At 30.2% G+C, this 18,431-nt stretch overlaps 1 protein-coding gene across 3 annotated transcripts in view; it reads right to left on the reverse strand.

Moving 5' to 3' along the window:
- The window catches only part of LOC130901722 (proton-coupled amino acid transporter-like protein pathetic), a 39,857-nt gene that overhangs the window by 657 nt on the left and 20,769 nt on the right, over nt 1-18,431 (reverse strand). For 2 of the 3 annotated variants that reach the window (XM_057813280.1, XM_057813279.1), the window contains exons 2-8: nt 16,754-16,810; nt 10,901-10,996; nt 8,606-8,756; nt 5,853-5,974; nt 4,934-5,018; nt 2,548-2,856; nt 594-745 (exon numbers count right to left, since the gene is read on the reverse strand). In XM_057813280.1, the coding sequence (XP_057669263.1) occupies nt 594-745; nt 2,548-2,856; nt 4,934-5,018; nt 5,853-5,974; nt 8,606-8,756; nt 10,901-10,996; nt 16,754-16,803 (965 nt within the window). In that variant the 5' untranslated portion in view covers nt 16,804-16,810. Of the gene's footprint in view, nt 1-593; nt 746-2,547; nt 2,857-4,933; nt 5,019-5,852; nt 5,975-8,605; nt 8,757-10,900; nt 10,997-13,681; nt 13,823-16,753; nt 16,811-18,431 lie in introns of those variants that run through there. The other variant, XM_057813281.1, reaches the window with a different exon arrangement.

An 18,431-nucleotide genomic window follows, 5' to 3' on the forward strand; every position in this document is an offset into this window, starting at 1 on the left:
AGTTCAGCAAAACTGTTATTAATGTTGATTGAAAATTTGGCAGGTACACAATATACACACAAAAATTTTTCATTGTTTTTTTTTCAGTTTGTTTAAAGAAACGAGAAGTACTACATGTCGCCTATATCATATAGCTACGTTATTTGATGCTAACACCAAGCACATCGATGCATGTTTTTTGTTTCATCTAGTATTGGGAAAAATGGATGATAAATGACAGTATCAATTATGATTTGTATTTACTTCGATTTCAACCAAAGGTGCTTATAATTACATTAAGTTTCCCCTCTATGTTGTCCTCCAAGGTCGATTCAAAATCAAAGTAATCTCATCAGACTACAATTGATTATTTTATCTCACCACTTCGTGACCCACAGCACTTCAAAGACTGAAAGAAGTTCAACTTTGGAGTCTGAAGTAGATAATTTGGTTATCGAAACATATGTCAGATAGTGTATGAGTATTGAGATAGTAAAAATTTTCACTTCTCTATTTAAATGTGATTTTTTTTTACAATTTGAGGTCAAATTATTAATTTTTTGATATTTATTTCGATTCATTATAATATATTTGACTTTTTTTAGAAAACTAACCATTCTTCATTTGGTAAGTTTTGTGTTATGGCGGCATGAGTTTCTTCTCCAAAAGCAAAATATCCAAAAAATCCCATGGCTGTGTAAATAGTTACAACGCAAAACATAGCGACATTTAAAACACCTACAGTCCCAACGAATCTCGGTTCTAACTGAAAAAAAGACAGAGTAATTAGAATTATTTCATTTAAAAATAAACTTCCTTATAATCATCACAAAGTTATGTGGTATACCACTAAATTCAAACGACATAATGATGTGATGTTTGCAATATAATAATTATTTGCCAGGATTAGGGGCGGATCTAGAATTTTTATTTAGGGGCGGGGCTGAAGGCAAAGTAAATATAACTAAGACATACAAAGAGGAATTAGGTTATTCTTGCTAATGAATATAAATTACGAGCTTAAAAGTAATTATATTTGTATAAAATTTTCAATCTGACAAAAATTTTTTTAGACGATTTGGGGTGAGGGGGCTCAACCCGAAAGACCCCATAGAACCGCCACTGGCCAGGATTAGAAGTTTTATCGCTGGTCGAATTGTGAAAATTTGATTCAATATTTCTGCACAATGGCAGTTTCACTTCCAAAAACTATCCCAAATATTCAGTATCGACATTAACTTTATTTTTTTGAATGGAACACTATATTCTATTGCGGTTTTTGATTTACTGATAAAAACAAAGGTAACTTTCATGAGACCGACCTATCATTTGCTAGATTGACACAAACCTAGGTTCATTGAATTTTCATGATTTTAGAGTCTGGAATCATACTGGATGTCTTTTTACTGTATGAGTTTCGAATTTTGTAAATAACAAAATCTCATTTTTTTAAATGGCACACCCTGTATAATATACCTTTAATAAAACGCACATAAAAATTAGAATAATTTTACCTATATATTATGGTTGTGGAATTATTTGACTTTTTCTCATTTTTTCACCCATTCTATATTGAAAATAATATAACACAATTGAGTATTACAGTATTGAAAAAAACTAAATAGAAAATGTTTATTAAAAACGAAAAGCTATAGAAATATCGTACCCTAATTATACTTCAATAAAATGATGCTTGTTGAAATAAAAATATTGGATCAAAATTGGTGGAATCCATTTTTTACGAGGTCCGTTTTTTATTCAGCTTCGGATCACTTCGTGCAGATGCGGGCATGCGCTGTAGGCGATCGCAAAGCTCTCGTACTATACACTTCGCCATTGTTGACATTTAGGCAACAGTCGGCGTTGTGCTACAGCCATGTAAAACTGTCCGCCATTATTGATGCTCCCGCCAAGTGTGAATTGCGAAGTGTGATTCGTTTTCTACAAGCTGAAGGCCATAGTGCTGCAGGAATCCATCAGAAAATGAGTCGTGTGTATGGGGAAAACTTCATGAGTGATGGTGTTGTGCGTGAATGGTGTCGAAATGCATAATGAAGGGGTACAAAGACGCAAATCTGTCGTTTCAGATGACCTGGTTAAACGAGTAGACAGAATGATTAAAGAAAACTGCAGATTCACCATTACTGCTTTGTCTACGGAGTTTCCAGAAGTTTCAAGATCTATTTTGTACTTATTGTTACTGAAAGGTTAGGCTAAATTGGCGGCAATTTTATTTGAAGTAGGTATTGAAAAGCTTGTTCACAGGTATGATAAAAGTCTCAATCTCTTCGGTGATTATTTCGAAAAGTAACCGTACTAATCTTTTGTTAACAAAATTATTGTTTTATGTGAACTTGTCTTTTATGTATAGCCTATCGGAGGTTGAAAAAAAAAATGTAAAAAGAACGGCACATCGAGCATGGTCTATAGGACCTGAATGCTGGTTATGTTGCATGTAAGAAAATATAGAGGAGGGGTTCCAGGCGCTCTGGGTTCTCCTGGATGCGCTCCTACACACTGATAGTTTTTTTGTTCTTCTATATGAATACAAATTGAAATTAAACTTACCATCGAATTTTCCACGGGCATTATTGTTCCTATTCCTTCAATAGAGAATAACACCGTACTGAAAAAAGTGGGAAGACTTCCAACATTTGTGAATAAGTCTCTATCTTTCACATCAACTGTTTGTATTTTTAGTGCTATGTAGTACAAGGTGATGCCGAATGCGGTGACAATAGTAACATTGGCTATTAGGGACAGTGGTACCAAATGGTTCAATTCTCTGATTTGACATAAACAAAGGAGAACGCAGAACGCTGCTATTTTGAAATAAAGTCCCCAATCTGCTGCAGGTGGGTAATAAAATGATACCAACTGTAAAAAATATGAAAAAACTATCTTTAAAAAATTAATCATGGAAACAGGATAGTATCGTTGCCGCTAATAAATCTCTGAAAAAAAAATCATTCTTATAAATGTATTGTGATTTTAGATAATTCTCCACTATTTTGACTATTAATTTCTTGGATCCTTTTTACATGTTTTTTTATTGATAAATCGTCTTGATTTAAGCTCTTTTCATTGAAATTGGTTTCGAGCTTCGAGCTAATTTCGATCTTTATCAAAATATAATTTGATATTGTCAACTTGTATAATTATATCAATCAATTTATCACACATCATACGAATATAAATACAAAAGTTGAGTAATCTTAAATATTAATTGTAGTAATTGTGATGTTGTTTACATAAGACAGACATTTTCAAAATAGATTAAAAAGTTATGATTATGATAAACAAATAGCACTGAATTAACAATTGATTATAAAAACTCTTAAAACAGAGTCAAATACAAGGGTAAGAAAATTTTTAGCAGGGGTTCACATATTTAGAAACGAGAAAGCTGTCAATGATAGAAAGGCACTAAACAATTTGAGTATCATATTTTATAAATTTAGGGATATGACAATGGAGATTAAAACAAATTCTTTTTACAGCGTGGTTGAAATACATTTTCATGTGGTAGGTGATTTATCTATTGATATAATTATACACACAGTGCCAGTGTCGTATAATGTTTAAATTTTGGAAGGTAGAGACAAGGAAGAAAATTATTGTATATGACCAAGTGTCCGTCGAAATGTGTTGAATAAAGATTGCGCCACATTTGCATTTGGGTGGATTTTAAAGGAATATTATTTACGCCTTCGATTACACGCTTTTGTACACTGCAAGTTGTTGAAACTCTATGCAATGAACTATGATTTTATATTTTTCAATGCATTATACATTTACAATTACTATATTCATATCATACCCTTTATCTACACTAGCGCTATTCTGGAAGGTCCTCATATAAGATACACCTCCTTCTGTTTACCATTCACAGTTTTGATAAAGACCAAAACTAGGTAGCATGTCACTTTCTTCGCATTTGTTTAAAAACGTTGGACTTACAGCATGTACAGTGTTTTATCCTGTATCTCTTCGGATTTTGTATGGAAACGGCACTGCTTGAAAGAGTTTCAATATAATTTACGATTATGTGGTAGATAAAGAAACAGGCAATTCCAACGACGTTTTTTTCCTTGCTACTGCTTTGGATCATTGTTAAAATCATATTTTTTGGAAATATCTCAAGATATTTCAGACAGAATTATTAGTCTTTCAAACCTTTTCTTTGGTATACAATATTTCTCATTTTTGTTCTTTTTTCTTTCATATTATTTTGGGAGCAATTCGTATCCCTATTATTTTCCATAAATATTGTAGAAAACTAGAAAATATTTTTGTCACTGTTCCAATTCTTATTTTGGACTTACTAAAAATATTCAATCTATTAACTCATTAGGTACATGTAAATTTTATTATTATGAACATGATAGGAATATTTGAACAATTGCCAATTTCTGAAAAACTGGAGATTCCTAAATTTAAGCCGTACTACTCATCATAACTAGTTCAAATTCTATGTACCATTAATGAAATACGTAGTCCTAAGATTTCAGATAAACAAAGATAGTCTTAGGAAACTATAACCAGGGAAGATCTGTTCAATGTATCAACCCAGGCAAGAACAATTTACGAATACTAAAAGGAGTTTTGTTGGGGCACTGCCTCAATAGATACTTGAAGACGCTAGGTTTAGTAGAGAGTGTAACGTGAAGATTCTGTTACGTAGAGGAAGAAACCTCTATCCATATTCTCTCGAAAGCCTACAGGACTTCGGAGCATTACACTTGGGAATGTATGAAATAGAAGACGAAGATCTGTGGCGTAGGAGTAGGAATAATGGATTAGCCATAAAACTGGAGATCGCATTGCCACATCAAGAAAAGGGCACACAATAATTCATTTGAGTCGTATATTTATACATTTGTGATACTTTGGTTTTGGTCTTCCTCACTAAAGAATTCTGGAAAATTTAATTAATCAGTGAAGGAATACTTACTTTTGTTAACGATTCAGAGATTAATACAACGTATACTGCTGCTGATAGGTAATACGTGAGACTGAGGGCTATTTCCACAAAAAATCTACAACAAAAATTTTGTCAAATAAGTTTATGTAACATTGTAACAAAAAAGTGTATAGGTATTGTAAAAATTAGAAAAATTAGTAATTAGAATCCGTATACGCTGTCAAGATTGATCTATCACGGCAGTATTTCGAAATATACCGTCATTTTGATGTTATATTCAGAGATTTAAAAAATTTTAGAGTTTCTATTACAGAATTTAGTAGTGGACATCGAGTTTCGTTTAGTTTAAGTTGATATTTCTAAATTATGCTAGTTTTGAGATACAATATATGTCCAATAAATGTCAGACTATTTTCCTTGAGTTATTTGGAGCGTTTTTCCTTCAAAATAGATTTGAAGAATTTTTGGAGCTGTTGAATATGAATATATCATTAATTTTACAAAACTTAATGTCCTACAAATCCTAACCTAACCTTAAACTTGTAAGCCTCAAAGGAAACTAGAAACTAGAAGGAGGGTAATGACATTTCCACAAGAATCAGGAGATAATATATCCAGTACATTTCATGAAATTGTGAGGAGGTTGATGATTTGCAATTTATTTAATATGGCGAATCGAAATGCTAAAAATGATCTACATTATGAATAAATTTATCCGAAATATATAATGAACTATGAAGAGTATAAAAAAGGCTTGAAATATTCTGAAAGCTATTAATAATTTATTTCTGTTATATTTTATATTTTACCGATATAGTGTAACAAAAATAAGACAATTATAATGAATAGAAATAATTTTAAAAGCATCACTTGAAAATTGATGATATTATTACAATATTAGTAAAAATACTAGAAAAATTTTGATAGTATTATTTAAATATATTCTTACTTTGCACACGACGCCCATGGTTGGATCCATCTTGGTCCGTTCTGAAAAACTGCTTCAATTGTTTCTGAAAATCCTAAACTAGGTGTTTTTGTCCTTGTGCATATAATGTGGGATGCTCGAACCTATAATATTGGTACCTGGGTGTTAAAAGAAAACACGGTTTAAGCTCTAATTGATTAATTATCAAATAGATAAACACATTTTGTGAAACGGTATATAATTTCTATTTGAAATCAACATTTTGAATAAGATAATAAATTCTTGCTACAAATTGTTCGTTTTGGATGTATATCTTATTATCAGATGCTTGTCGGATTAAACACGACGAAGACGGTTTGCCGAAAGGACGACGCTAGAATAAAAAAGAATTTATTGCAAAAAAACTATTATTTTACAACGTAATCTCCATTTCCCATTACAAAACTGATTCAGCGAGGACTTCAAATGTATCAAATGTTTGATATACAGGCTGTTCCTAAGCTGGAGATGGAGCCTCTTCCCGTTACATAAATGATCATGATATATTTTTATATCTTTCTATGGCGAATTGTTCACCGTTTTCCGATCTAAAAATCTAGATATCTCCTAAACAATAAATTTTATCGAGTTACCTTTTTATTAAAAAACCGATTTCAAAATTCATTTTTGTTATCTTTAGATTGTACAGCTCGTCCTCGTAAAAGTTACGGATTGTTAACCATTGAGAATGAGTCGAATTAATAGTGTTCGAATGTATAATTAGAAAAATATACTTAAATATAAAGTTCTGATTAAGCAACTTTAAAGGCCTCAGAAAAGAGGGATCGTATGAGAAAAAGTTTTTTATGTAACAACATTATCTTATTTACGTCATCCACTTACTCCCGAATTTTTTGCATCAAATCCCGGAACATTCTGTATAAGTGAAAAAATAATACTACAGTGCAACAAGTATCACGGCTCAATTCTTTATACCCTTGTATATTAAATTAGGTGATTATTTTGTCATTATATTCACACCCATACTTTAAATGAATGCCAAAAATGATGAAATGATGCCAAAAAAATGAATCAGCAAATATATATACATTTAATTAGGTTGAAAGTGACGAAATGTGGATTCACTTTAATGGTCTTGGAAGTGTATAATATTTTTGTAGGAGTTTTTCAAGACAAAACACACAAAAACGGATATCTACTTCCAATGAGATTAATCACATATGGGCCTACAGCTGTCAGAAAAGATGTTAACTTCTCTGTTGATACTTCATATACTCGTATAAGAGCTTTGTTTTTGATGTCATATGTTAAAATATTAGATAAATTTCAAAAATTTTTTTTATCGGTTTTGATATTCATTTGAAGAAAACTGTGTTTAGTTAATATTGAGAAAAAATAATTTGAAGCGTTGATTGATTATTGTTTTTACAATTGAAGAGACCGAGAAACAGTTAGATTCATATATGTAATTCTGAAAGTGCTGTGTCCCATGGAAATGATATGTAAGTTGTTCTCGATTATACAAATGAATATCTAAGATCATTATTTATTGTAACTACTCAAGAATAAGAATAACGGAAAATAAAGAAGATCTTAAAAAATTACAGAACAGATAAGAAGATTCAGCGAGCAGTATCATATCAAATTAGAAATTAAAACATTGAAAAAGTACAGAAATACAAATATCTAGGAACTTGGATTAATTCGAGAAATGACAGCACTGAAGAGGTAAAAGTAAGAATTGAAATTGCTCTCAATGGATTTTATAAAATGAAAAACTTCTTTTGATATTAAAGCCTGAATAACGAATTGAAAAAGAGAATGATAAAATATTATATATACTCGATCCTTCTGTACGGCAACTACTTCAAACAGAGCAATAATTAAAAAACTGGAAGCCTTTGAAATGTGGATATTGAGAAGAAAACTACGAATATCGTGGACAGATAGAATCGCAAATGAAGAAGTTTTACGCAAAATGGTGACACACATAATAGCCCGCAAATTAGAGTAGTTTGGTCATGTAATGAGGGGACAACGATACGAATTCTAGAGAATGATTATGCAGGGAAAGATAAAGGGAAAGAGAGGTATAGAACGACGAAGAATATAATGGCTGCGAAACTTAACGGAGTGGTTTAACTGTACATTGAACCTATTGTTAAGAACAGATGTGAATAAGATACAAATAGTCATGATGGTTGCCAGCTTGCGTCCGAAGATAGCACTTTAAGAAAAAGAAGACTCAAGAAATAGTTAATAAAATCCTTGCCCTTCTACTTAGCGATCGCCGAATAAAAGCTCATTTAATATTTTGTATAAATGCTGATCAAAAGTTTGCTAGTACTAAAAATTCAGACGAATGTTTGGATGTCTTCAAATGGAATGAAATGTTTTTATCTGGTTATGTGTTACAGCAGATGGAATTTGGTTACATTATTAGACCCAAATATACAGTCAAAACATCTGCATTTGTTGGAGAAAATATTGTTTACAGTAGTAGTTTTATTGAAAATTCACATTTCCACCAAACCATCTTCCTGTATAATAATTATTGTAATAATAATAATAGTTATGAAGTAATGAAAAACATTGAAGTTGAAGTATACTAGTTGGGATTTTAGATTTTAGAAATTGATTCTTATTAACTGATGACTAAAGAAAAATCCTACGAATTTCCTCTAACTCGATTAGAACGATGTTAATTTCTAAATTATAAGTACGTACATAAAATGTCTTGATAAAAACATTCTAGAAATAGATGTTATACTTACTAATAAATGCACGTTGTATGTACACAATATTCCTACAAATAATGTCCCTATAGTTCCCACCAGAAGACCTGCTGTTTTAAAGGCTCTAGGTACTGAAAATATTCCTATTCCTAATGAGCCCTTAATTATATGTACAACCGCACCAAAATATCTTGAATAAAAAATACATTATTAATCATTGGAATCTCTCATATTTATTAGAAAGTCAATGCCAATATTGAAAATTACGGCAGTTATTTGTATGTTATTAATAGAATATTTCATCAGGAAACTAGAAATAAGGATTTTTCCGTGCGCACGTGACAAAATCTCATGGAGTTTTAGCCTACAGCCTGACGTTCCAAAAAAAAGCAGAAGTTTTTGGATATTTTATGTAGCTAAACAACTCTTTAGTGTCTTTAGCATAACGTGGAAGATTCCATATTCTTGGCTTTTTCGACAAAATAAACTAGAATATCATCACTTTCAGTTTTAACTTTAACTCGCCATTTCATGAAAAGTTGAAACTCGTGTTCATATTTCAGCTTGGATTTTGCTGGTAATATATCAGCCTTGCTTACGCCGCTATCTTAAATACGATTTTAGGAAAATCTGGATTTTCTACCTTCTTATTCTTTATAACTACATGAAACAAACTGACAGAAAATAGAACAATGCAGATAATAAATATATCGTTGCTCTGGAAATGTTAGCATTATGATGTTTTATTATTACTTTGAAAATTTTTTGCTCTAGTAGAAATCCAATGAAGTTAATTAATTTGAAGTCATTTGATTGAATTGATTGATTTTAACGTTTCAAATATTTGATATTTTGAAATATTAATGAAATCATAGAACCCAACATACCAAAAAATACCGTTTACAGTAAAAAAATTGTATGGAAAGCATATATTGACTTTTGCAGTGATAGAAAGTATTAATTAGATGGAAATCGGACGGCGGAAGAATTGAAGTTGATTGGGCTGTGAACGTGAGAATAAAATATGTTACAGAGTTTAATACGGTCCAAACCATGTGGAACCTAACAAGTAAGCTGTTACCAGAAAAATATTATAAAGAAATGACGACGAAAACTGCATTCAGATTTCTGTGAAAGGAAACAAAGTTCGACGGCATTAAGTTCCGTAGAAATAACGAAAATATAAATTTATGGAATAAAAATACCTCTGAAGGGCTGCAAAGGAAATTCTATCACATAGCCATGGTAGAATTAGCTTGCCGAGGTGGGGAAGCTCCTGCTTACTTGACTGACTTTTTTTGTATCCAATCAAACAGCGAAGGTGAATATAACCCTATAGAGATGGCTCTAGAATGTGTACTGAAGGTAGATTTTTAATAGAAAACAACGACAACAATGTTTGTCCTGTAGGAATACTTAAAAAATTGATGTCAAAAAGGGACGCAGATTATTCCTAAGAATAAATCGTTACTGGAAATCCAAAATTGATTACTGGTATAAAATATTCCCACTGGAAGAAATATTATTTAAAATTAGGCAAGATCGTCTGCCGAAAGGATTGGCTTGAACACGAAGGAAAAAAATAACCAATCACTCTACTAGATCGACCGTCGTTAGTCGATTGGACAAAAGAGTTGTACATAGTAAAAATTAGGTACGTAAAACTCTATTTACAATGTGACAATTAAACCACAACAAATAAAAGAAAAAATGATAATAAAAACATCTATTTGCATGAGGTACAAGTTTGTGTCTTGTGAAAATCAATAAATCAAAGTCTGTTGTGTCTATTATGATCGGTTACTCATATTTATTGTCAGGAAATATTGAACGTATTACTAGGGGTGCATTAGCTTTAGCATTCACGACAATCACGTTCACGACTATGGTCTTTTCTGTTCAACTTAGTCCAGAGCATTATAATCGTAGACCCAAGTGGAATGGCTTACGAGATGCTGTGAACGTTGAGATAAATATGATCGAATAGCGAAATAGAAAAAATAAACCGGAAGCTCTAAGAGGTTATGTTATTTGGATTTTTTCAATGAAGTGCTCTTAACTGATTTATATTAAAGTAAAATCAGATTATCTTTTGCGGCGATAGTGGAATATTTGGTGCTGCGTCACAAGAATGCTTCAAAAGGACTCTTGTACTATTTTTTCATGGTTGCAGTTTGCGTTGCTTGAGTTTTGAAAATTCCGCTAATTATTTCAACTTCTCACTGTTCACTTCGATCCACCTCTTGACAAGGGTCGTTGTGAACGTTAGACATGACGTCATGGGTGACGTTCTCGCCGCGACCGCTTAGTGGAATGCACCCCATACATACTTACGTATTCGGATGTTGTAACTTTCTATTAGCGTACGGCTCATATTCTTTTTTCATCACATCGATCGTACAAAGTTGATCATTGTTTGGCAAATTGACCCTGAAACAAAATCTATTTCAGAAATAATTGTATTTGTTATTCATAGGAAAGCGTATATCTTTCTAACTTATGTTTTACGTTATTTTAAACAAGTTATTCCTTATTCAAATTCATTTAGAGAGAGAGAGAGAGAGAAATGCTTTATTGTCACAATTTGTAGACAAAAGCTTGTATAAACTAAAAAACAAACATAAAAATAACTAAATAAAGGTAAAACAAATAAAATAAAACTTCAATATACAGAAGAAAACCACAAAGAGTAAGTAATATTGAACCAGTATGCACCATACCCGGAATTAAATATTATTGTTAGAATAGAAGTCGTTTACAGAGTAGAAGGCGTTTTTCAGGAATTATTCCTTCAAATTATAGCGGAATGCGGGTAACGATGATGTCGATTTAATTTCAATTGGCAAATTATTGTGCATTTTTTGCATTGTAGAGTATTGAGCCCCTGAACTAATTCTGAACGTGGATTAGGTAGGTAAAAGTCGTGCTCCACGTTCCTTAGTGGATAGCCGTGCAACAATCTTTCTGAAGTTATATATTTTCGTCTTATTTCTAAGATACAATTATATACTAACAAAAATAAAAGAAGAGTTTCATAGCATAGAAAACATGTTGAATATATTTCTAAGCAGCCTATCTAAATTTTCTAACCAAGATATTTGAAGATGTGTTCCAGAAAAAACTATCAGATTTTTTGTCGTTTTTATTGAGAATTGTCAATTTTTTTATTTTCTGTTAGTTGATGTTTCACGGATAAACGTTTAAATTATATCATCATGGTTGCATATTATTTGAATTTTATTTATATAAGGATATTTAAATAGGGATTTTTGATATAGATACCTCTAAAACAATGCATGTAGAGAAGCGGTTTTGCATCTGAAAGTTCATTAAAAGTGGAAAGCGCTGTTTATAATAAATAAATTTTCAACTCAATGAGAAGAAATTGTCCCATGTGGTTCAAATCAGATTTAGTTGTTTTTCGTATGCGTTAAATAGACACAACGGAACCGAAATCAATTTATAAGATAGTAAATCGCTCAAATTTAGAGGCTGAAATTCAGCTGTAACTACTATCCTTCTAAACATCACTTTAGTGCCGACATATATTTTAGGAATTAGTTTTGATGTTTACAAACGTAACAACCTTTCCTTATGTCACCCAACCATGTCTAGTAAATTGTAAAAGTTCAAGATTTGATTTTTTTCAAATACTTTCTGAATACATGGACTACATTTAACTCACTATATATGTATAAAAATTTTCAATATTTCACATAGATCACCAAATTATGTTATGGATGCACGCTTTTGATAATTCCATATTTCTAATTTTTTTCGACAAAAACTAGAAGTATTTCTAAATTGCTACTAAATGCGCTCTCACTTTGAGTACAAGTGTTACAAAAGTTAAATTAAGAACTCAAATTGATACAGCTATATATTTTAAGAAAAATGCAGTTTTTTATAATTTAAGCTCAATTACCTTTAAGGATTATTTTCTAAGATTGGTCCTGACGAAAAAAGTTGTAGAGCTCAGTTTTCTGTGCCCTAGAGTATCCTATACAAGACAAAATAGGTTTTATTTAGTTGTACCCTTCAATCACCCACCCCCAAAAAACAGCAACTTAACCGGGCGATTTTGCTCCACAAATGGTCTCAATACACACATTCTGCGCGGTAAAAACCTGGCGGGTGTTCGGTTGAAGTGAAATCTTGTAGAATATACGTGTTTTTTTCTGTCTCGCATATATCTTGCTATTTTCTATATTATAAAATTAACTACCTTCTTTCTTAATATGAAATCATCTCCTTTAGTTATATCCATTTATTACCTCCACGAAAAACAAAAATTTTTCATTATTTATCATTTATTTTTAAATAATAGAATAATTTTTTCATTTTATCTTCATTTTTGGACAATTTTTTATTTATTTTCTGAACAGAACTCAGATATATTTTATTATTACCATGTTTTTGACGTATCGACGTAATTATAAAATTAAATGATTTAAAAACTAGGATTATAGATTTTGTAAAAAGTAAATGAACTAACTTTCCCTTATTTTCTCTGTATTTGTCTTTGTACTCGGGATTTGCATTCATTTTTTACTATTTCATGTTGGACATGCCCTTTTTGTATTGATTACTTTTTGATCTAGATTCTAAATAGTGAGATGTCTATCTTATGTAATCGGCATCTCAATTATTACAAGGAAGCTCATATATAATACTACTGCTTTCAGTTTCTTGTATTTTACATTTTAGACTACGGAAATATTTTTAAAATATATAATTTCCTTTATAACTTCTTTTATTTACATATTTATTAATATAATTTGATAACAATTGAGAATCGAAACATCAAGAGCATGTTCTATAACAAAAGCCTCACTTGTTCGATATCTGAGGATAAACTTTCAAATTCGTTTGATCCTCGACTTTCTTTAAACTTAAATGTTCTTGTTAAAAATCAACACTTTCAATCTGATATGAGTAAGTTATCATTCAGGATGTGGATAACGGATTTAGAAATAACTAAATAATGTTGAAGATAATTCTATTTTGGGGGTGATGACATAAAGCGAAATTATCAATACAGAAGTAAAGCGAAAAAATGTCCAAAGCTTACAAACTTACGATCTATTCAAACATGAAATGGAAAAACAGACTTACAAAGTTTTATCCATTGTCTTTTTCTGAGAAACAGTATTGAAGCATGCTCATTCTAATAACAACTTTTTTCTCAATTTTTGTAAACAGTAAATGTTCATAACCAACACGTTCACTGTATGGTTACCGTAACATTCATATTTAATATGACAAAAATATATAATGTACGTTAAAAGTTTTGGCATAATACCAAAATTTCAGTATTTTTTCGAATTTAGTTCGCTGGTAAGGATCTGTTAAATAGATATAGTTATTCGAGCTAATACGAAAATGAGTCACTAACTTAAAACAACAGAAAAAAAACTAGAAATTGTAGAATATAGGACGGAAATTATTAAGAAATATTGCCAAAAAAAATATAAATAACATATTAAGTAATAATTGATGAGATTTTCACTAAGCCCTAGACATCAATCAATATTGGTCTTCTAATTCATTTAATAATATTTCCAAATTTACTAATTTTATGATTTCCAGTCATTTTCTTTATAATTTGTACTTTTTTATAACTACTTTTGTGTTATTCTAATTTTCGTGTTTCAGTTGGAAATTGGAGATCACAAATATTTTAAGAGAGTTTTTTCATTTGATTATATCTTCAATTTATCAATTTAAGAAAACATGGTGCTAAAAATGAAAATAATCGACACAAAATTTCTTTCTTTTAAAAAATATTTCAAAAAACATGTATACAAACCTAGGAAGTAAAATGTATTTAGAAGTTAACAGAACTAATATATTTTGAAATGAATTGGGGTTACTACAAATGACTGTGGAACAACAGATGACATTAAGGATATTGAAAGTGAATTTTTAGACCCAAGTTTAAACAAACCAATATTGTAATTCAAAATTACAACTTTATAATAGGTTCTTATCATTATCCGCGATCATTAGCTGATTAATTACGACCCTGTTAATATCTTATATAATATATAGGGTGGTTAGTTTTTGAGCGAAATTCTGGTTATCTGATAAAAAATAATTCAATCTCTCAACGTAATCTTGAATTTTGTTGATTGGTTCTTTATTTTATTTTTGGTATATCTTTATGTATTGTACTATCTCTTTTTTCCGATCCGTTTCTTCATATAACATGAAATTTAAATTAACTTTTAAACAACTTTCTTTCATAGCAATTAATTTTTCTTAGAGTGTAATGAATTCATTTCTGCACTCTTTTTTGTTAAGAAAGTCTTTCGTCTGATACGAAACATTTTCCTTTGAGCACTTTCTTATGTCAAGTCCCATCAGACCACTTTGTTCGCAAAGCTGGAGGCCTAGCTAGGGGTGAAATATTTAACAGAGACAATGATATTGAACGGATGGTGTACATTTTGACTCATGCATCATGGCATAAAAGCTTTAGTCAGACGTTCCGAAAAGGAAGAACATTTTGAAAAGTAATCAGAGTTATTTTTATTTATGACCTTTCACGGTTATCCACTTAGGAACGCGGAGCACGACCTTTACCTATCTACTCCACGTTCAGAATTAGTTAATGGCTCCATATTTTACCATGTAAAAATGCACAATCACTTGCCAATTGAAATCAAATGGATATCATCTTTTCCCGCAATAATTTGAGGGCACACAATAATAACATTTAATTCTGGGCATGCTGCATACTGGTTTGATCTTTGCTTTGGACTTATATACTAATTATTACCTATTACTATTACCTACAATTTTATTATTCATTGTGTTTTTCTTCTCTATATTGAAATTTTCTTTTATTTGTATCTTTAGTTAGCTATTTTTATGTTTGTATTTTAGTTTTTACAAGCTTTGGTCTACAAATTGTAACAATTTTTTAACAATAAAGCATTTCTCTCTCTCTCTCTCTTTCTTTCTTTTATATTAGGCTAAGAACTCATGGACTGGACTACTTATACTTATATCAAAAAACAATAATGCGGTAAATTTAAATGAATGTTGAGCGTTGTTGTTATTATGCAAAATAATTCTTAGAAAGCCAAAGCCATAATTTCAAATCATTCAACACATAATTTCGTATGCTATAAAAAACTGTCGAGGATGATTCAACTTCAAGGTGATTACATATGAAGAAAGGAGAATAACTTTATTTTGATAATAATAAAAGTAAATTATTGTTTTCAAAAAGATATTATATTCGATTTTCTGTACTGTACTATCCGAATTGTACTAAAATCTGATATACTTGAAAAATAAATTTGAGAAAAAAATAATGCAGATTATTTTTTTCAAATATCTGAAATATTCTCTAATATCGAGAGAGAAATTTTTATGGTAAAAAATTTTGTAGATGAATTTAGGAGTATGGCAAAAATAGTTCAATATCCGATGGAAATATGCATTCAGCTTCCGCGTTTAATCCTAGGAATAGCTACTTCAAAAATATTCCTAAATTCTTGAATTTTCCTTAATTCATATATTATGCAGGTTCCTTATTACAATTAATAAGAAGTTAGTCATGATGTTCAAAGTGCTATAGTCTAACAAATTTGAAGCTAGTTCCAAGCAGGATGAATCGGTTTCTTTATTATTAAATTGGACAATAAAGAGCTACGTATTTATTTTTTAGATATTTGTTTTCTATTTCTATCAAAACAAATGTCTTCCCAAATACAACGAATTATTTAAGAAAATATATTGATACACCAGACATATATCCAACCAAGTCTTTCTCATTCAAACTAATAAGTCTTATTCAATTGGATTTGAACTAATTTCACGTCTTGGTAACTTTAAGAAACAAAATTCTAATATTTGGAAGTTGGTAAATAGCATTTGAAACATTTAAAGTGTTAGGTGAACAAACCATATGAATATATATATATATATATATATATATATATATATATATATATATATATATATATATATATATATATATATATATATATATATATATATATATATATATATATATATATATATATATAGAATTATTGTGGTTATTTATTTGTCACTTATTACTACATTTTATTTGAAATTTTGCTTGTGTCTCGATACATTATTTGAGTTTATCTTCGGTTCATACTAATTACTTCATTTTTATAATATTAATAGTAGAAAACAAAAAATACATACCGAGAGCTGAATTCTATACATGGAATACTGTTGGATTTTTCCGTTGTCATGGTTCACCTGAAAAATAAAAATGCAATAAATTTAAATTATTTATGTTATTATCATGTCTATGAAAGGAGGGAGAATTTTGTTATATAATTTTACTATCTTCTAAAAAACATACAATAAAATTAGTTAAACATTTATTTACATTACAGTGTGATCCGACAAATAATACATACTATAATATTTGAGGATTTTGGGCTTAACCAATAAAAACATTTGTAATTAATTCTCTTTTTACTAATTGTTCTTATTTTTAGAAAGTTTCGTGCTAAAATTCCAAGGATTTTTATCATATTTAGATATTTAGGTTGTTTAACCGGTTTATATTCAATTGACCGATAATATCGTTTTTTAACATATGTACACTATAACTGGAGTGTTTTTAAAAACCCAGTAACCAAACTAAATATACCAAAGCTGATCCTTTTGCTTTGCTTGATCCCTTTATGTATCAAAACCATTATTATTTATTATTTTGTATATACTCAAGCTACCTACAGTAGCCTTATTTCCAGTCACATTTCAGTATCAAAATGAATTGGGACGAGTAGTGAGCGGTGATTAAATAATTAGATTTGGAAATGTTGGCAAAATCACAAAGACTTGTTGGATTCATTAAGGGAATCTGTAGTATCAAATAATATAGTAAAGGTGGTGTCGTCAGTTAAAATGAGATATATAGTCGGATACAGACGAACTTGCTGGTAGAACACGTTAAACCACTACCATACGTGAAAAGTCCACGTTCCCATTTTTCATTATCGATGTGTTGTCATTAGGAAATATTTGAAGATAATTGTCTTTCATACCATCTGGTAAATACTATATTAAGTGCCTGAACATGACAAAATTTTCTGTATCATGGGTACCACGAATGTTAATAAGTTCACACAAATAAACTTTGCTATTTGCAGATTTGATTGTAAGTCATGGATCCATCACTACGATGTTTGCTTGATTGACTGAAGAAAACTAAAGAATCTCTAAAGAATTTGAGGGAAAATTTAAATGCTTCTTAATGGTTAAATAGTAGCGTGCATTGTCCTTATCAGTTTATCAGAGACATAAAAACAACGCACGCATTTAAATAAACTTAGTGGGGTGTATAATAAATGATTAGAAACAGTGTTATATAAAGAATAGTATAGTTACGCTTCACCATGCAAACGTTACACATCCGAGACTACTAAAAATTACTTGATATTTTGCTTAAATAAATCTAATTATTCAAGCACAAAAAAACAAATTTTCGTTATGAAAATTAATAATAAAATTCAAAACTTACTTGTGAAATTAATATATAAAACAGTCAGATAAAAGTTTTGTGGAGCACAAATACACAGACAATGTTTTTTCAACTAAATTGCACTGGACAAGCGGGTTTTAGGACCTGCAGTTTAGTCGACAGAATCAGATATACTAAAACACTTTCCAATTATATTCCGCAAAATATTTGATTACCAAAGGAAACTTCGTGTATTGGGTATTCCCTGAGCATGTTAATCTTCAACAATTAGCCTTGCTTCATTCTTCGGAGAAAAATCATAGTCAACGTAATAATATGCATACTGTTTTAATGGCATTTTAATTAATTTTTTAGTTCGAGTTTAGTTTTAGTCTATACATTTATAAT

Source organism: Diorhabda carinulata, chromosome X, assembly GCF_026250575.1.
Source record: "Diorhabda carinulata isolate Delta chromosome X, icDioCari1.1, whole genome shotgun sequence".
NCBI classification, from domain to species: Eukaryota; Metazoa; Arthropoda; class Insecta; order Coleoptera; family Chrysomelidae; genus Diorhabda; species Diorhabda carinulata.